The sequence below is a fragment of the Chiloscyllium plagiosum genome, chromosome 24, assembly GCF_004010195.1.
Source record: "Chiloscyllium plagiosum isolate BGI_BamShark_2017 chromosome 24, ASM401019v2, whole genome shotgun sequence".
NCBI classification, from domain to species: domain Eukaryota; kingdom Metazoa; phylum Chordata; class Chondrichthyes; order Orectolobiformes; family Hemiscylliidae; genus Chiloscyllium; species Chiloscyllium plagiosum.
The window spans coordinates 48,094,895-48,116,385 of record NC_057733.1 but is presented as its reverse complement, the minus strand read 5'-3'; the positions used below and the strand labels follow the sequence as shown (position 1 = coordinate 48,116,385).

General features: G+C 40.2%; 1 protein-coding gene across 7 annotated transcripts in view; it reads right to left on the bottom strand.

The window, feature by feature from the left end:
- Positions 1-21,491, bottom strand: part of LOC122562260 (platelet endothelial cell adhesion molecule-like) — an 86,190-nt gene that overhangs the window by 9,709 nt on the left and 54,990 nt on the right. For 2 of the 7 annotated variants that reach the window (XM_043715023.1, XM_043715029.1), the window contains 7 exons: positions 19,986-20,267; positions 17,857-17,970; positions 17,728-17,749; positions 17,083-17,123; positions 13,640-13,699; positions 10,174-10,215; positions 1,317-1,379 (listed from right to left, as the gene is read on the bottom strand). In XM_043715023.1, coding sequence (XP_043570958.1) covers positions 1,317-1,379; positions 10,174-10,215; positions 13,640-13,699; positions 17,083-17,123; positions 17,728-17,749; positions 17,857-17,970; positions 19,986-20,267 — 624 coding nt within the window. The remainder of the gene's footprint in view (positions 1-1,316; positions 1,380-10,173; positions 10,216-13,639; positions 13,700-17,082; positions 17,124-17,727; positions 17,750-17,856; positions 17,971-19,985; positions 20,268-21,491) is intronic. The other 5 variants (XM_043715027.1, XM_043715030.1, XM_043715024.1 and 2 more) reach the window with 4 other exon arrangements.

The following is a 21,491-nucleotide window of genomic DNA, read 5'->3' as shown; positions in this document are numbered from 1 at the left end:
GTCATTTTTATAAATGACCTGGATGAGGGCATAGAAGGACGGGTTAGTAAATCTGCAGATGATACTAAGGTTGCTGGAGTTATGGATAGTGACAAAGGATGTTGTAGGTTACAGAGCTGCAAAGCTGGGCTGAGAGGTGGCAAATGGAGTTTAATGTGGGAAAGTGTGAGGTGATTCACTTTGGAAGGAGTAACAGGAATGCACAGTACTGGGCTAACAGTAAGATTCTTAGTAATGTAGATGAGCAGAGAGATCTTGGTGTCCAGGTAGACAGATCCTTGAAAGTTGCCACCCAGGTTGATAGGGTTGTTAAGAAGGCATATAGTGTTTTAGCTTTTATTGGTAGAGGCATTGAATTTCAGAACCATGAGATCATGCTGCAGCTGTACAAAACTCTGGTACGGCCACATTTGGAGTATTGCATACAGTCTGGTCACCAGCCAGCTGGAACTGACAACCGGAAGCGGCAGAGCAAACCACTATAAATGCCGGAAAAAACAATACAGAAGCGCTTCACAGGAGGCTCCCAAGCACTGAAGATGTCACCTATACAGGGGACGAAACATCTGCAACACAAATTCCCAGCTAGGCGAACAGAACCACAACAATGAGCACCCGAGCTACAAATCTTCTCCCAAACTTTAGACATAGCTTTAAATTGAAGGCTGATACGTAAAGGACCTATCAGAGATAGTTTCTTTACTCAGGGAGTAGTAGGGGTGTGGATCACAATGCCTGCAACAGTAGTAGACTCACCAATCTTAAGCGCATTTGAATGGTCATTGGATAGGCATATGGATGAAAATGTAATAGTGTTGGTTAGAAGGGCTTCAGATTGGTTCCATAGGTTGGTGCAACATCGAAGGCTGAGGGGCCTGTACTGCGCTGTAATGTTCTATGTTCTAAAAGCTTATTGTATAATCCCTCCTCTTCAAATTTGATTGGCTGAGTTTCCTTCATGATCACAATGGCATCAATAGCATCTGTTCCCTTGATAAAGGCAGATGCAAAGTATTCATTATAACCCTGTCATTCCCTTCAGGTTAGAGGAGCAAAACATCACTCTTTCACTTTTGACCAGAAATATTCAGTCTTTAAATTGTACTGATTTGTTTTCCCAGTTGTTGGATGCTCTATAAAATTATTACAATATTACAGTTGCTGGAGGTGTCACAAAACACTCCAAATTATATGAAGGTACATTTAGCAATAACTGGGATAGGATAGTTTTACTATATCCCAAATATACAAAATTAAGTATACAATCTATAGAATACAAATTAGAGACACTGGAGAAGCACTTGACGTCATATTACCATTTCCTTGATATGACATGATGTTAGTGTAGTCCCCCTCATGATTCCTGTCTGAATCAGCTTCTGCAAATATATACAGTACAATTAGAAATAGGCTGATGTACAGAGTGCTATTTGAATGCTTTTAAATGTGGTCATTTACTAGTAAAATGCTGCTAAACCATCACTGTTATTACCATTCTATTGCTGGTTATATTGAGGGTTAAAAATGCAGAAGTTTGGTTTCAGTTACGGTGGATTCACGTTTATTGTATTTCAGTATTTTCTGTGCCTGTGTGCGCTTACAATTAATGCTTTTGAACCAGTCACAAGACGCAAGAAGAAGAAAGCCTTTAGGTTGCTATGAAGATAATTACTGATATTGAAGTTATGCTTTAAACAAAAATTGGTGAACTTTGGTTTTAAAAATATAAGTGGGAAGAAAGCTGACCTGGAGGTTGCAGACATTCTACTTGCTATGTCTTTTGAATAATTCAGTTCTGTGTGTTTGGAGAGATAAATAATGAGTCCCAGAGAATTATGTAGGGCCAGATATCCCTGTAAAGAGAGGTTCAGGTCTGGGATAGATGCTAATGGAGTGTCTACGTAGCATATGACTGTCAGTGGTGCCTATCCTTGGACGAGGATATTTTATTGATTGGAGTATACCACAGACCTGAACTGTGACCTGTGCACTGGATCCAGAGTATGAGTATGTTTTTTAAAAATATTTTTATTAAAAACATTTTAAAATCTTATACAAAACATCAATTTCCAAAAAAGGGGATAACGCCAAAAAGCAGAAAAGTAGAGGTCGTATAACAAAGTCATAATGCGACTCTATGAGTAATGAACGACCGACTATTCCACCAGAACAAACATATCTACTCAACCTAAACTAAACTACAAACAAATTGAATGAATATTAAATTAAACTAAATTCAAATAAATTAAATCTCACTAGTTTATTCTATTTCACTCATCATTCACCTCCACTGAGGCTCCCATCCCTGGGAGCACCAGCTATAGTACCCGTATTCGTTTTCCCCAGCCTGCCCCTCCCAGGGCCACACAGGCACCCATACTGATTCCCACAGCTATACCATGGCCCTGATTAATATTGCTGATAAATCTGCGTCAATATAATTTAGAAAGGGCTGCCACGTCTTGTAAAACTGCTCTGTTTTGTGGTGCACCATATTTGTGAGGTGGTCTTGGGGGGAGATGCTCCATCACCAGCCTACGCCACCCCATAAGACCTGGTGGTTTTTCCGACATCCAAATCATAAGAATGTTCTTCCTCACACACTTGGTAGAACGTTACACAGTTTCTTTCCGTGTTCCCACAGAGAGGGCAAATTTGGCAACCCCAAAAGAAGAAATACCAGATCCATGTTAATTTCAATCCCCAGGATGTCCTTTAGCTCCCTTATTATAGCATTCCAGTATCTCTGGATCTTACAACATGATCAGTAGCAGTGTGGGAGAGTGTCTATACTAATGTTACATTGGGGACACCCTGATGACGTTTCTCTCTTAAACTTAGCTAACCTCTCTAGCGCCCTATGAGCCCTGTCTAAGATCTTCAATTGCATGGCCTGCGCTCTGTTACATACTGACATTTTCCTTACATTTCCCCATACATCTTCCCATACTTCCAATGAAATATCTTCTCCTAGCTCTCGATTCCATATCCTACAGGGTCCTTCCACATCCTCCAAAGCACGACCTTTCTGTAAATGATACAAAGTACTGACTGAAAGAGCACCCGTACACCGGAGTACTCCTTTCTCCACTTCTGACTAATACTGAGCCAGGAGCGTGGTCTTCCTCTGTATATAATCCCTTATCTGAAAGTACCGGAAAAGGTCCCTATTAGACAGTCCATATTTATGGCTTAACTGACTAAATGACATCAAGACCACCCCCTCGAACAAACCTCCCAGGCATGAGATTCCCTTATTCTCCCATAACCTAAAGCCAGAGTCCATTGCCCCAGGTTTAAATTCTTGGGCTCCCACCAACGAAGTAAACGGCGAGGTCTTAGACCAATTGCCCTCGTCTTGCCTCATTATCCTCAGACTTTCACCTTATTTAAAACGATTGGATTCTTATACTGCTCGGTCACGGCTTTCATCTTATCCAGAAATAATAAATTAACTAGAGGACTGCGAGGCTTCAATGTCAAGCCAAATTGACTCTGAATCCCCCGTACCCCAGTCACCAACATATGCTAACAGGGTGTTTATTTGATATTTCTTCAACTCCATAAGATCCACCCATCCCTCTGCCCGCGAAAGCTGCAATTTAGTGAATTTAATTAGAGGGCGCCTGTGGCACCAAATACAGGACCCGAGCCAACTACTGAGCCTCCGTAACACTCGTCTGGATAGCAACAACGGGAGCATTCTCTTGGGGTACAACAGATGATCATCTTAATTAGCGCTATTTGGCCGAATCATGATAACAGTAATCCCCCCCACTGCTGCAAATCCTGTTTTATCCTCTCCAGCAATTGTACGTAGTTAGCTTTATACAGCTGGTGGAAGGAAGGAGTAATAAAAATTCCCAAATACAAAAAACCTTTTGATGACCATCTCAACTGGAACTGCATTCCATCCTTCAGATCAGGTGCCTCCACTAATCCCCCCCACCAGCATGGCTTCCGATTTTGTAAAGTTGATCCTGTAGCCCGAGGAATCGCCAAATAAATTAATTGTTTGAATCAATCGAGGAACAGACTTCTCCAGATTGGCCAAGAACAAAAGGACGTCGTCAGCATATAGGGTGATCTTATGCTCCCCCATTCCCACCCTTGGCGCCACTATTTCAGGATCCCTCCTGATAGCCTCAGCTAATGGTTCAATTGCCAAGGTGAATAACAGCGGTGAAAGAAATCACCCCTATTGACTATCTCACCCAATACTAAGTTATCTGACTTAGCACCGTTTGTAATGACTGCCTTAGGATCATTATATAATACTGCCACCCATCTGGCAAATAATATCCCCCCCCCCAGACCAAAGCGCTCTGGGACCCCAAACAGATACGGCCATTCTATTCGATCAAACATCTTTTCTGGGCCTAGAGAGACCACCAAACCTGAAATCTATCTTTGTTGGCATACCTGCACTATGTTCTGTACTCTCCTGATGTTGTTGGATGAGCTACGGCCCTGAACAAAACCCGTCTGATTTTCTTTTGGGGCAAGACCTTTTCCAATCTCAGAACCAGCATCTTGGATAGAATTTTAAAGTCTACATTCAACAGTGAAATTGGTCCATAAGAAGGACATTCATCGGGGTCTTTCCGTTCTTTAAAATGAGGGAGATATTAGCCTCCCTAAGAGAAGGTGACAGGCAATCCTGTGCATATGAATAGCTATACATGCCCAGAAGTGGCTCCACCAACACATTTATAAATTCCTTATAGAATTCACTTCGGAATTCATCTGGTCCTGGTGCTTTGCCACCCTGGAGATGCCTTATTGCTTCCTGCACTTCCTGTGCCCTTATAGGTGCATTCAATAAGGAAGCCTGTTCCATACTGGGGAGGTCCAGATTCTCAAAAAAAAGGACTGCATTCTCACTGCACCATGCTCGCTTCCCTCTGACTGATATAGCTCTGCAAAGTATTCCCTAAATCTAACATTGATCTTCTTCAACTCACAGGTAATCGTACCAGCCTTCTCCCTAACAGACGTAATAGATTGGGAAGCTTTTTTCCTCCTAGCCAAATATCTACCTGGCTTATCTCCAAATTCAAACAGTCTTTGTTTAGCAAAGGAGTCCTCTTTTTTTTAGCCACTTGTGTGTGCAATGAGTCAACTGCTACCCGGAGGGCCGTGACTTATTGCAACTTGACCAAAGAAGGCCTATTATTATGTTTCCTCAGCTATCTACAGCCAGGTCTCCAGCATCTGTTGTTGCTCCTCCCTCTGCCTCCTTCTAGTCGCAGAATATGAAATGGCCTCGTCTCATAAATATGCCTTACTGGTCTCCCAAAGAATTGCCAGATTACTGGCTGTACCTGAGTTGATATCCCAGAAGGCCCTGAACTCTCTTGTGATGTATTCAACAAAATCCCTTAACAGAAATGGGTCCATGCGCCCAGTGCCATGCATTCATTCCATTACCCTTAATTGTAACATTTAAATACACTGGCGCATGATCCAAGACAGCTATATTCCCAATTTTGCACGTCAATGTTCTGTCCAAACAGTCAGGTGGCATAAAAACATGTCGATTCACGTATGGCACTTGTGTGGATTGGAGTAGAAAGTAAAGTCTCTTCCATTAGGGTGGAGATACCTCCACATGTCCACTAGTCCCAACTCCTCACACATGTCCCCCAACTGCTTAGATTGCGCGGGTGTTCTTGCAAGGCTCCTTGGCACCCTATCAACTTCAGAATCCATTAGGTGACTAAAATCCCTTCCTATGATCGTGTGACGCACACCAAGATTCATTAAATTTAGCAGCTGCATCAATTAGAAATTTAAGAGGGTGTGTGGGGGACAATATACATTCAAGACTCCATATTCTTCTCCATGTATTAGAGCTTTAAGAATGATAAACTGTCCATGTTCATCCTTAATCGGCTCTGTTATCTGAAAAGAGAGGTTCCTTCTTACCAGTATAGCCACTTCTCTACTCTTAGGGCTGAAGGAGGAGAAGAATACCCTGTTATAACCTCCCTGCTGGAGTTTCAGATGTTCCTTATCAGTTAGATGCATCTCTTGAAGTAGGGCGATGTCCACCCTTTCCTTCCTAAGGCTTGACAACACCTTCTTTCTTTTAATAGGGGAATGGCTCCCTTTTATGTTCCAGGTGCATCACCTGAGCAAATTACTAGCCATGGTCACCCATGGTAGCCTGTGGTTTCCCAAGAGGATGAAGCTTATCTGAGGTGTGATGAGCGATAAGGACATTAACTCTATGAAATTTAAAAACTACTCCTATAAAAACTACTACAACTAAAAAACTAATCACTACATTTAACTGAAGCAAACACCCAAGTAACCCCCAACTCACTAAAGATCTTCTTCCTTGCCTATAGGGAGCACTCCTCCCAATCCTTGCTACCATCTGAACTCCCTCTAGCTGAGGCCATGCCCTAGCCCCAGGAAAATAACAGGTTTTCCTCATTTGTGAATTACATTCCAAGAGTTAACAATGGATACTCATCCCTCCCTCCCTCCACTCCCCCAACGCCCCCCCCATCCACTTATCTTAACCACAGATATAGCCACTCCAATACAAAATCAAAAGAACAGCAATAGAAAGGGGCCTTAGATAATACCCAACCGACCGATATATAAAATAATTCTGGTTTTACATCAAGGCAGTACATATAAAGCCAATAACCACAAAAGAAGGGGAGAGAGAAGAGAAAAGAAGGAGCAATAAAAAAGACCCATACCATTGTCTGCAATGATGCCCTCTCCCCTCCCACCCCGACTCAAGTCCTTTAATTCAAAGAATTCACAAAGTCCTTCACCTTTTCTGCGGAGTTGAAGTTATATATCGTTCCCCCCCATGGGCGAAACGCAACATAGCTGGGTACCTCAAGGATTATTGAATGTTCAGGCCCCTTAATTCTTTTTTGACTTCATCAAATGCCCTTCTCTTCTTAATTAGGGCTCCTGAAAAATCCTGAAAAAACATTATGTTTGAGCCTTTGTACATTAAAGCCTGTGAATTTCTTCCCAGTCTTCTTGTTGTTTCAACTATTAACTGTTTTTCTTTATAATACAGGAGCTGCACTAGGACCGCGTGGGGTTGCGGGTCCAACCCCAACTTGCACATTGCGATCCGGTAGGCCCACTCCACACTCACCAGGCCTGACTCCAACTCCAACTCCAGGAACTTTGGGAGCCACCTTCCAGGAATCCGTTCCTCCCCTCCTCGCATTCCGGAAGACCCAACAATTTTTATTCTCTAGGTCGTTGACTTGTTCCTGAAGGACCAAACCTGGTCTTCCACCGTTCTGATCCTTCCTCGCGAGACCTCTGCCACGGTCTCTGATGCTGCGGTCCTTTCCTCTACTGCCTCCATTCTTTGGTCCAGTAATTGAATTTCCTGCTCATGCTTTCTTAGCATGGCAGATAGTGATTCTACTGCTGCTTTGATCTTCTCTTGGAGTTTGTCAAACTCCGAGAGTAAATGCTGCTGTCCTGTTAGATCCAAAGGGGCCACCACAGGAGTCTAAGCACTGGCTGCAGGCACTCACAATGTAGTCGGGGAGTGCCCTGTCTGCTGTACTCCTTTAGGCCCTTACCTTTATTTGATTTCATTCTGGCCTTGAAGCTGTCAAACACAATTTCAGCAGCTCCACATGATCAGCAAGTTTAAATTAGTACTTTTTTCTCCTGGGGGTGGTCAATGAGGGTTATGGGGGGGTGGAGGGGGGCGGGGGGGGATGGTGTAAAGGTCCAGGTCCACCTTGCCCAGGGGTATGGCACAGAGCCCAGCACAGCAGACCATTCAGACCGCCACCATCTTGGATCTCATGAGTATGTTTAAAAGCCTAATTGAGTGAAATCAACAGTGAAAGATCAAGATTGATTAGGACTGTTGGATTAAGTTTAAGGAGCTCCTCACTTATTTTGAATTATTATCTTAATTGTTCAGTGTACCTATCTAAATATGATTGCTTGTATGGTAAAGATTCTCTTGGTTCCTCCATACATTATGTTCTTTAAGGGATTATATCCTACCAAGCCAGATTCTAACAAATACCGTGCCTGTATTCTTGTATCTAGGTGAACTTTGTTAAATTCAGAACACAGCCATCGTCTATATCATTTTGCATGGCAGGTTAGGTGCAATGTTCCTAGAAGACTGTGAGAGTCTGTTGCACACATTATTCAAATATGGTCTTTTTAAAATTTCTAATAGAATCAGTTTTCCGATTCTTGCATTGTTCTTTCCATCAGGCGTGCCAGACCGAAATAAGCCAAGTTCATATGATTTTGAAAGCGCCTATATGCAAAAGCACTTAGACTCAAGCATATACAGTATATTTATGTATAGCAAGTAATTAACTACTTTTTGCCCTTCTGAGGAATAGTAGTTGGCCATTCAGCCCCTCGAGCTTGTTCTGCCTTTCAGTTAGATCACAGCTGATCTGGGGTCTAACTCCATATACCTGCCTTTGGTCCATATCCTTGCTTAATAAAAAATTATCTATCTTAGATTTAAAATTAACAACTGATTGAGCAGTTTGTGGAAGACCATTTCAAACACCTATCACCCTTTGTGTGTAGAAGTGCTTTCTAACATCTCTTCTGAACAGTGTGGCCCTAAATTTTTGACTATGTCCCATAATTCTAGAATCTGAAATCGATGGAAATAATTCATCATTATACACCTTGTCTTTTCCTGTTAATATCTTGAAGACTTCGATCAGATCAACCCTTAACTTTCTAAATTTTGGAGAAAACAGGATTAATTTGTATAATCTCTCCTTATTATTTAACCCCCAAAGTCTAAGTATTATTCTTGTGAACCTACTTGTATTCCCTCCAAGGTGTAATGTTCAGATCTGCGCAAGTATCCCAAGTGAGGTCTAACTAGGTTATTGTACAGCTGCAGTATTACTTCTACATTCTTGTATTTCACTCCTCTAGATATAAATGGCCAGCATGCCATTAGCCTTCTTGATTATTTTTTGCACTTGTTTGTAAGATTTTAAAGATCTATGTACCTGAACCCCCTCACCCCTCAATCCCTTTGGACATCCACTATAATTAACATCATACCATCTATCCTTTCTCGGTCCAAAATGGATAAACTAACACGTCCTTGTGTTGAAACTCATCTGCCACAGTTTTGCCCATTCACCCAGTCTATCATCCTTTGTAATTTTATGCTATCATCTTCATTGTTCACAATGTTGCCTAACTTTAGCTCATCAACAAATTTAGATATTTGACTTTCTATGCCATTATCTAAGTCATTCATAAATAATGTGAATAACTGAGGCCCTAACAGATATCCTTGCAGAACACCACTGGTCACATCCTGCAAATTTGAGCACCCATCCATTATTCCTACTTTCTGTCAGCAGCCAAGTAACCAATTTTCCAGCTATCTGAGTAATTTGCCCTCAATTCTGCGGCATTCAGAGAAATATATTTGCAAGGACAAACCAGATGGTTTTATCCTGTTGTTTAGCACATCTCATAATAGCTAGAGCTGGTAACGGAGTAGATTAACAGAGCTGGAACAATGCAATTGCATGACTAGTTTATTGATAAAAACAGAAGAAGTATTCAGCGCCTTTCATATAGTTCACTTCAAATGCATCCTGACTATACACTGCAACTCTCTAATTTTGATTTATATAGTTAAAAATCACACAACACCAGGTTATAGTCCGAAAGGTTTAATTGGAAGCACTAGCTTTGGAAGCTAGTGTGCTCCAATTAAACCTGTTGGACTATAACCTGATGTTGTGTGATTTTTAACTTTGTACACCCCAGTCCAACACCGGCATCTCCAAATTTTGATTTATATGTTATTGTTTTGCAAAAATGGAGAAAACTTTCCTAAAGAAACAAACAAGATTGCCTGTGAGCGAGGAAGAACTTTAGATTTCTAGGAGTGGAAATTGCCATTTCTTTCTGTCACATTTGTACGGGCCATCCTGAAAATTGACATTGATTTTTTTTTGACAAATACAGTTTTGTTAAAGCTGTAAAATATTACCTGTCGAATGTAACCGTACTAAATGTTAAGTTTAAATGGAAATACTTTAGGAATGTGAGGCAGCCCTTTGTATTATTTCTTGTGTATTCACAGTTAATCTAAGGGTGTTAAGGTAAACATTTTCTATAATTTCTGAAGATCTTAACTGTAAGATGTGATCCATTTACCTTGCTGTTCTATCAGCATGTCAGAATCTGGTTGGTTGAGCTCTGCAAATGTAGAATTTCAGTCAATGCTATTAGAGGAACATTGAAACTCAGTTCGCAATAATTCAAGATCAAAACTAAATATGACTTCTTTTAAAATATCCTGATTGCAGGAGGTTCCACAACATTGCAATACAGTTCAATGCAAAAAAACTTGATGTAGAATTTTAAGTTAAGAACGATGAACCAACCATGCTCTGAATGGAAGACTGTTAAGAAAACTGAGGAACACAGAAACCCAGAGCTTCAGACAGGCACACAAATCTTTAAAGGTGGAATTGTAGATAGAAAAGACAATGAGTATTATATTTGACCAATGTAGTTGATGAAGATGGCTATGATGAGACTCATTTTCCACCAACTGTTTCTTGAATGTCTAACCATATTACATTGAAACGGTTGTTCAAATTCTAAAGTCTGTTTTTTTTTTCAAATCTTAGGCTACTTACATGCTTGGTGGTTTGAAATCTGGTACTCTAACCATGCAGCATTTTGAAACAAAAATAAATTGAACGTGAATGGGAAACATTGAGAAAAAAATATTCAGTTTTCAGTATTGGGAGATGGTGGTCTCATGGTAGTCATTGGACTAACAATCCAAATGTCCAAGCCTGGGGCATGTGTTCAAATCCAATCAAGGCCACTGGTGAAATTTAAATACACTGATAAAATCTGGAAATGAAAGTTGTCTCATGGTCACCATTGTTATCAGCAATCGTAAAATCTGATGTCATTTAGGGAAGGAAATTTGCTATCCTTCAGGTGACTCTTAAACTATTCTGAAGTGTCCTAGCAAGCCACTCGGTTCAAGGGCAATAAATACTAACTTTGCCATTAGCATCTCGATCCCAAGAAAGAAATCTTAAAAATAGCTGTGTGATAACATTATATTTTGTAGGTTTGAATTGGTTGTTCATGGACATCATTAGGCTGCTGCAAGTTGTATCCGGACCAAACTGTGCATTCATTGTAACATGCTACATTATTCTCTTCACTTGTTTAAATATATGTTTATACATTTAGATCAGCAAGTAAATGTAAATTATGAATTCACTATACTGTCCATGACAATCAGTAACAGTGACCATTGCAAAATCCTTATGGAGACAAAGTCCCACCTCCACAGTGAGAATACCCTCCATCATATTGTGTGGTACTATCACTGTGCTAAATGGGACAGACTTTGAACAGATCTGGCAACTCTAACTGGGCATCCATGAGACGCTGTGGGCCATCAATTGCAACAGAATTGTACTCTGGCAAAATTTGCAATCTTATGACCCAGCATATTCCTCATTCTACCACTAACATCAAGCCAGAGGACCAACCCCATTTCAGTGAAGAGTGCAGGAGGGCATGCTAGCAGCAACACCAGGTGTACCTAAAAATAAGGAATCAACCTTGTGAAGTTACCAAACACGACTATTTGCATGCCAACAGCTTAAGCAGCAAGTTATAGACAGAGCGAAGCAATCCTGCAACCAATGGATCAGATCTAAACTCTGCAGTCCTACCACACCCTGTCCTATGATAGTGGACAATTCTACAATTCTCTGGTAGAGAAGGCTCCACAAATATCCCCAGCCTCAGTGATAGAAGAGCCCAGCACATCAGTGCAAAAGACAAGTCTGAAGCATTCGCATCAATCTTCAGCAGGATGTGCCAAATCGATGATCCATCTCTGCCTCCTCCAATGGGCTCCAGCATCACAGATGCCAATCTTCAGTCAATTTGATTCACTCCACATGATATCAAGAAACAGTTGGAGGAACTGGATACTGCAAAGGCTATGGGTCCTGACAACATTCTGGCAATAGTACTGAAGACGTCTCCTCCAGGTCTTGTTATTCCCCTAGCTAAGCTCTTCCCGAACAGCTACAACACTGGCATCTACCCAAAATGTGGAACATTGTCCAGGTATGTCCGGTACTCAAAAGGCAAGACAATTCCAACCCGGTCAATTACTGCCCCATTAGTCTACTCTTGATCATCAGTAAAATGATGGAAGGTGTCATCAATAATGCTATCATGCAGCACCTGCTCAGTGACTCTCAGTTTGGATTCCAACAATAGCACTCAGCTCCTGACCTCATTACAGCCTTGGTTCAAACATGGACAACAGAGCAGAATTCCAGAGGTGAGGTGAGAGTGACAGCCTTTTTGATATCAAGGCTGCATTCAACTGAGTGTGACATCAAGGAGCCCTAGCAAAACTACCAACTAGTTGGACTCATAACTGGCACACAGGAAGATGGTTGTTTAAGGTCTTGTATGAGGCTAGTTATCTCAGCTTCAGTACATCTCTGTAGAAGTTCCTCAGGGTGGTGTTCCATGCCCAACTATCTTCAGCTGCTTCATTAACAACCTTCCCTCCCTCATAAGGACAGAAGTGGAGATGTTCACTGTTCACTGGACCACGTTCAGCACCATTCGCATATATTGCGAATATATCATCAGATATTGCAACAATCCATGTTCAAATGCAATAAGATCTGGACAATATCTAAGCTTGAACCGACAAGTGGCAAGTAACAAGTAACAGTCACACCACACAAATGCCAGACAATGACCATCTCCAATAGGAGACAATCTATGCACCACCCCTTGACATTCAATGGTGTTACCATCACTGAATCCCCAACTATCAACATCCTGGGGGGTTACCATTGACCGGAAACTCAACTGGACTTACATAAATATAGTGGCTACAAGAATGGGTCAGAGACTAGGAATACTGCAGTGAGTAACTCACCTCCTGACTGCTCAAAGGCTGTCCTCCATCGAAAGGCACAAGTCAAGAGTGTGATTATTCCCCACTTGCCTGGATGGGTACAGCTCTGACAACACTCAAGAAGTTTGACACCATCCATGATAAAGTAGCCTGCTTGACTGGCATCACATTGACAAGCATCCACTCTCTCCACCACTGATGCTCAGTAACAGCGGAGTGTACCAAGATGCACTGCAGTAATTCACCAAAGATCCTGAGATAGCACCTACCTAACTCACAACCACTTTCATCTGCAAAGTCAAGGGCAGCAGATACATGGGAATTCCACAATTGGCAAGTTCCCTCCAAGCCATTCACCATCCGGATTTGGAAATATATTGTCGTTCCTTCACTATGATTGAACAAAATCCTGGAATTCCCTCCCTAATGGCATGGGGGTCAACCTGCAGCACATGTACAGTTCAAAAAGGCAGCCCAACAGCACCGTCTCAACAGCAACTAGGACGGGGCAACAAATGCTGACCAGCCAGCAATGCCCACAAGTGAATATAAAATAGACCAGTTATAAGCATTTATTTCCTTCAGTATGTTTAAAAATGATCATTTAACACATTTTTATATTTATTTGGCAGCAAGAACTGATTTTACAAAATCTACTCTTGTGAGGAAGTTATGAACAGCTTGTTATATTCTTACTTGGATGCGTAATGTTTCCAATTTTGCTATAAATAACCTCCATACTTTTTTTCAGAGACCCTGGAAATAAAATGCAAACACATTAGGGTTCCTGCAAAGGAAATGTTTTTGTGCAAGAAGATCTTTCACTGTCATTTCCACAATGAGATTATAAAATTACTTTGACAGTATTCAGTGGATTTTAAAATGTTTTCAACTTGTGCAGTCTAGTTATATTTGTGTTTCTTGGTATCATGTTCCTGTGTGCACATCTTGTATGACCAACGTGCTCAAAAATGAATTGTTCTGTATCATAGAAAAGGATGGTGGCAAGCTGTGCTCATACTGATGTTCCATACTGGTTTCCTTGTCAATTGCACACAATGTGTGCCTCTTCACGACAGGCTAAGTTATATGTCTGGGGACAAGAATGTGAAATATTCACAGAACCTGTGCATCTTTGTCTAGCTTTTTTATTTACACTTTTTTGGTGATATATCATTCACATATATGGATAATGTACAGTGCTGAGGATCAGCTATGGTCAAAAATTAGTGTGTGTCCCCTTTTATTTAATATTTGCTTTTTCTCTGCTGTCACCTGAGTCATACAGCATGGAGACAGACCCTTCGGTCTAACCAGTCCATGCTGACCATAATCCCAGACCAAACTAGTTCCACCTGCCTGCACATTTCTTAATCATCTACTTATCTAAATGTCTTTTAAATTGTACCTGTACCCACATTCACCACATCCTCTGAATGTTCATTTCACACACAAACCAACCTCTGTGTAAAAACAAATTGCTCCTCATGGGTTTTTAAAACCTTTCTCCTCTCAACTTAAAATTATGTGCCCCTAGTTTTGAAATTCCTCCATCTGAGGGAAAAGACATCTGCCATTTACCTTATCTATGCTCTTTATGATTTTATAAACATCTATAAAGTCACCTCTCAACCTCCAACATTCCATTGTAAGTAGTCCCAGCCTCCAATCTCTCCCTTTAACTCAAACCCTCCATTCCCAGCAACATTCTGGTAAATCTCTTCTGAACCCTGTCCAGCTTAATAATATGCTTCCTGTAGCAGGGAGACCAGAAGTGCACACAGAAAATGCCTCAACCAATGCCCTGCACAATCTCAAACTGACGTCCCAACTCCTATACTCAAGTGATGAAGGCAAGCATGCTCAATGACTTCTTTACCATCCTATCTATGTTTAAAGAATTATGTACCTGAACCCCTAGAATTACGTTCTACAAAACTTTCCAAGGTCCTACTTTTACTTGCATAATTTCTTCCCTTGTTTGTTTTATCCAAATACAATATCTTGCATTCATCCAAATTAAACTCCAACTGCCAGTCTTCAGGCCAGTGACCCAAGTGATCAAAATCTCTTTGTAATATTAGATAATCTTCCTCACTGTCCACTATACCACCAATCTTGGTGTCTGTATTCTCATCTAAATAATTTCTCTAAAAGACAAGCAGAAGTGGACCCAGCACTCATCCCTGTGGAACACCACTGGTCAAAGACCTCCAGACTGAAAAACAACCTTCCACCAACACTCTCTGATAAAAACAATTGACTTAAATACAAGAGACTAATTGGCAAGCTCATCCTGAATTCCATGTGATCTACCTTTGCTAATTAGTCTGCCATGTTGCACCTTGTCAAAGGGTTTACTAAAGTTCAAGTAAACACTGTCTACAGCTCTGCCCACATCAATCTTCTTAGTTACTTCCTCAAAAACTCAATGAAGTTTGCGAAACACTATTTCCTTCGCACAAAATCAAGTTTCCTAATCACTCCTAGCCTCTACAAATGCATATAACTCCTATCTTTCAGAAGCACTTCCAACAGTCAGACTAACAGGTCTTCAATTCCCAGGCTTCTCCTTACATCCCTTTTTTAACAAAAGTACAACATTAGCCACTCTCTAGTCAACAGGCACCTCACTCGTAGTTATAGATGATGCAAATATTTATGCCAGGGGCCTTGCAATTTCCTCCCTAATGTCCCACAAAGTCCTACCTGTAGATTTGTCCACCTTCATATTTTCTATGACCTCCAGCATTTCCTCTTCTATAATGTGAACTGTTTTCAAAGTATCAATATTTGTTTCTGAGTTCTCAAGCCTCTATTTCTTTCCCAGCATTAAAAACAGATGCAAAATATTCATTTAATCTCTCTTCCATCTCCTGAGGTTCAACACAAGGACATCCTCTTTGAACTTTAAGGGACCTTTTTTTTTAGATTAGATTAGATTACTTACAGTGTGGAAACAGGCCCTTCGGCCCAACAAGTCCACACCGCCCCGCCGAAGCGCAACCCACCCATACCCCTACATTTACCCTTTACCTAACACTAGAGGCAATTTAGCATGGCCAATTCACCTTACCTGCACATCTTTGGATTGTGGGAGGAAACCGGAGCACCCGGAGAAAACCCACGCAGACACGGGGAGAACGTGCAAACTCCACACAGTCAGTCGCCTGAGGCGGGAATTGAACCCGGATCTCTGGCGCTGTGAGGCAGCAGTGCTAACCACTGTACCACCGTGCAGCCCACTAACTCTCCCTCTAGTTGCTCTCTTGCTCTTAATTACTTGTAGAATCTCTTTGGATTCTCCTTAACCTTATTTGCCAAGGCTATCTCATATCTTCTCTTTGCCTTCCTTACTTCCCTTTTCAGAATGCCCCTATACTGCTTATGCTGTTCAACAGATTCATTTGAACCCAATTGTCTATATCTAATGTATGATTCATTTTTATTCTTGACTAGATTCTCCATATCTTTATTAATTCATTGTACTCTAATCCTATCAGTCTTACCTTTCACTCTAACAGGACATAATGACTTTTGTGAAATTCTGTTTGTACCAACAATGCTTTTCCAGTGAAAAAAGCTTATTTGGACAAGTGTTTTGCAGGAGAAAATGGAAGCCTTGAAGATGTGTCAGGAATCCAGCTATGTCAGAAGTATTCTGCAGGTTCTGTCTTGGTAGGTAGCAGAAGGTCTGGATTCAAGTCCCGCACCAGAATCCATATCATTCCTGACATGGCTTAATGGATTGATGATCAATCTGCTAATCTTGCCAACACTTTCCCACTATTGCCCAAGGGAAGAAAAGTGCATGTTGATATGAAATAAACAAACAAGGTATCCTGTTCTTCGTCCCTTACAACTGTATCTACAGAAGAAGATAGAGATAGTTCACTTCAGAAGACAATCAGTACTCCTGGTGTCTTCTGCTCCAGTTTGTTCAAGAGTAATAAGAGAGTGACAGAAATCTTCCAGGGATATGCAGTGATTCACAGTTCGTCATTCATCACTTCCTCATCACCAATTTTTACACACTGTTTTCATTTTGCATTAAACTCTAGGCCATTATAACCCTTGTCCCACAGCACTTTATGGGTGTTATACAACAATATCACATGAATAAATATAAGTAGGTTTACCTTGATTATGTTGCAAAGGCCCTCTCTGACTTGGTTTAGAGCTGTAATTAAATTTAAAACAAAGAAAACAGGTGATATTTATTGAACTGCTTGTAAGCCCACTGCTTTTCAAGAAACTCCAAAATTTTTGTCATTGAAAACCAAAAGGGTCCGGGTGGGTTATTCTTCAGAGGGTCGGTATGGACTGGTTGGGCTGAAGGGCCTGTTTTCACGCTGTAGGGAATCTAAATCTAAATCTAAGTAAGGTCTCTAGTTAGAATGTGGAACCTCAAGGCAAAAGATAAAATGGAATTGACTTTTTAGATTAATATTGATCATGGATGAATACTGGCACAATGTCTCCATTTTTTTTCTCCATAAAATATTTTGTTCTTCCTGTTGCTATATTAAAGATTATGAATTGAAATTCTCTGACTTTCATCTTTTGTGACACCCATATCATCATTTGAACACGATGAGCAGAGAGCAACTTTGCCTGTAAGAATACTGAAAGAGCACAGATTTGCCTTGCTTCTTTGAACAATATATAGAATTCTGTTCATATATCATTCTTCTTACTTTGTTTTTTTAAAGAAATAAGAATACAAATAATTGTTTGAAAAAAATGGACAAAAAGATTCAATATGACTGTTTAAGAAGTCCTACCTTTCATCCTCCTGGTTTATACCTGTTGTTGATTTTTAAAAGAATAGGCAGAATTATTAGACAATCAAGTTGGCAAAGTATTTGAAATAACAAAGAGCAATAGCTGTAACAGTACAAAGAAGCACTCACCTTCATTATTCTTGCACCACTGCTTACAATGTTGAGCTATTAATATTGCCAGTCCTATTATCATTAGTGAAATTACGACTATTATTATGTAAATCCACCATAGAAATCCACCACCTGGAGTTAAAGAAACATGTTTTATTTCACAAGCTTCTCATAACTTCTGTTCAGCTACGTTTTATATTAATAACACATTTGTGGTTGCAGGAACATGTATGAATAAATGAAGAAAATATTGTCTTGTGGCTCTTTTCTCTGTTGCAGACTGAAAATCCAAGGCATATATTTTATACAAGTTAATATTACCTATCTATTGTATTCAGTACTAATTTTTTAAAATCAAAAAAATGTTGTATATTAGGTCACTTGTTGATCATTCAGGGATAAAATACTTGAAGCAACTGAGTGGTACATTCAGTAGGACCATCATGGCTAAACAAATAGTCCAACTGGTAGCTTCTGTGAGTACTAACACAAATATTATTCAAAACAGTTGGAGAAGTTTCAACAAACGTTCATCTCATCAATTGTTATCTTAATGGTCCATTTCTTATTAATATGCAAAGCGAGGCTCCAGTTCTTCTGCCCCTACCGTAAGATGTAGGGGCAGAAGCAGGCCATTCAACCATTTGAGTCTCTCCTGCCATTCAACGGCTGATCTGATATTCCTTCTTTCCCACTTTTTCCCTGTAACCTTTGATTTCTTTACTGATTAAAATTGTCTCTCTTGGCATTGAACATACTTAATGACCCAGCTTTGACAGCTGTCTGCAGTAAAGAATTTCACTGATTCGTTAACCTTTGAGATAAGAAGTCCCTCCTCATCTCTGTGCGACCCCTTACTCTGAAATTATGTCCTCTGTTCTCCCTTATAGGAGAGTACAGGACCAATCTTTCCACATCTGCCCTGCCAAGTCCCCTAAAAGTCATGTACGTTTCAGTGACGTTGCCTCTCATTCTTCAAAATTCCTGGTTAACATTCACTGACACACCTCTAAGTTCATTCCCATTCTCCATAATGCCTGTAATTAAATTTATTCTTTCAAAAATTCTCCTCCCTGTTTCTGTTTACATCCACTCCACTTTTCCTGGCTTCACTATCTCAATTCCCTCTGCCACTTTACTTGACATTCACAGGCACAGTTGTAATACTGTGAAAGAAGAGGAAGAAATAAAACGGAGATGAAAAGCAAAAGCAGAAAGAAAGGGAAAATTAAAAGACAGTGGTACAAATCAATAAAAGATAAAGGGAGAGAACTTTCTGCAGTAGGAGTGAAACCATCGCGAAAATGGAAAGGAGCAAGCAAAGTAAAATAAACTCCAGATGCTGAAGGTCTGAAACCAAAGATAGCAATTGCTGGAGAAGCTCAGCACATGTGGCCAAATCTGGAAAGAGTGGAGAACACCTTTTCCAGAGTCACTGGACTAGAAACATTAACTTTTTTTTTAACCCTGTTTCTGCCAGAGCTGCTAAGTTTGTCCATTAATTTCTGTTTTTGTTGTTTTAGATCTCCAGCATCTGCAGTTCTTTGTTTTATTTTGATGCCTTTGAGTCATTGGGCTGTGTGTTTGAATCACATATCAGACATTTGAGTACAAAATCTCAGCAGACTCTGAGACTGTGCTATAGTTCTTGAGGTGCCGGGTTCTAGCTGAAATGTTAAGTAATTTCATTGTGACCTTTCTCAACTAGTATTTTAAGAAAGAGACCAGAAAATTCTACCTATAGTTCTGAACAGTATTTATTTCTCAATCGACATCATTAAACACGATTAACTGGTCCCTATCACATTGCAGTTGATAAAACCTTGTTATTTGCAAATTGGACATTGTATTGCCGAAATTAAAATAGTTTGCTGAAATTGATAGTCTAAAGTCTTGGATGAAGAATGTCTACTTGGGGGAGATGGTAAAGAGTCACCAGGACCACAAACATAATTGTGTCATCATGGTGGACAAAGAGAAACACAAAGGAGAAAACTTAAGTAATTACTTAAGTAATCTAAATATTATTGCTTCTTTATGAACTGGGAAAGCTGTGTTTAAAATGTGAATAAATATTATAGAATGAACACTTCAAATGGCACCTATAACCCAGAATGAAGATAAAGTTACATTAGGCATATACATACGTAAAATACGAAAGGATAATCCATTACTGTGTTCTGAAGAAATTTGATTTTCAGCTTTACAGCTGTACACTCCAGAATGCTCCACTGAATCTACTGTTATGTTAAAGCCTGCTGGTATTGCCTGCATTGTAGTAGCTGATTGGAGACTTGATTGATTCCGATACAGTGTATAAGTGATTGGTAGAGTTCCTGTGCTTGTTACGCAGTGCAGTGTCACAGTCTCCCCTAACTTCACCTTGGTAGAATTCAACAGAGGATAAATCAGTGGTTTGGATACAGGAACTGCAATGAAAAGAAGTTATTGATATGATATATTTTAAATGATATTTCTGTTAACTAGAAAAATAAATTCAAACAGCAGTTGTCACTTAATTACCCCATTAGCTTGGCAGGCCAAATTTATGATATTGTTCGCCAATGGTACAAAACAGGTCATTGTTAAAATAAATGTGTTTAAACTACAATAATTCATAATATGCCATTAAACCAGTTGATGGTCTAATGTTGCTGAGCAAAAAGCATTTATAAACTTGCATTTTTCTCATTGCATTGTTAACACTAAGTCTGTAAATACATGGTTTTATAGCAACAAGAAAATTAATTATTCTTCATCTGCTAAAATATAGGCATCTGTTCCTTTAAGACCAGAAGTATTCTGGTTCGTACTGCATGCTTCTCTGGCTTGTATTAGGAAGCCTAGAGAAGGAAATGTCCAAATACAGTCTGGGGACAACCAAAAGGAATGTAATGAATGTGACAATGTTGTGAATCAGAACCCAGTTCTGACTGCACAAACTAAACAAGTATGCTGTTAAACAGCAGAGGTTCCTTTAGCCTTGCAGTGTGTACTTGCGTCTAACTCTTCCTATTGTTATCAACAATGGCTTCATCCATAGTCCTTAACTACCAAGTGAATCCAAAATCATTTTTCAATTTATGAAATTTGCTCAAACCTTCAGAAGAACAATAGGCACACAGGACATAATGTGAGCAGAATCAGATCTTTAAGCTGTGAGTCCATGTTATGTATGCCAGTGCCAGAGCTATGGTGTATTATCTTTGTGCTACACTGTCCAGTCCTAGGCTTGTTAAACTTAATCTGATGCTTCCTCAGGCTGGTGTTTAAAACATAGAGGTTCTCAAATGAGTTACTGACTGTATCTGTAACTTGGCATGTGAGTTTAGCATTGCCTTCTGACAGTGCTGTCCAGAGTTGGACCAAGTGCACACAAGGCATGATTGTTATAATGTACGTGCCTCGGAACTTGTGTTTTCTAATTCTAAGTAACCGCTGGTATCTAGTGAAGAAGTTAGTCCTTTTGCTGTTGTGAGAGAACACCATCATCAGATCCCCCAGAATGTTAGGGTTAACAGTGGCAGTGGTTCCTCTGGTAAAATTGGAGGAGCAGGGCTCAGATCAAACTTAGCAGCAGGAGAGAGCAGATCGAATTCAGTCAGAGTGGGAGAGGGAGTGGGAGAGGGAGAGGGAGAGGGAGAGGGATGAGC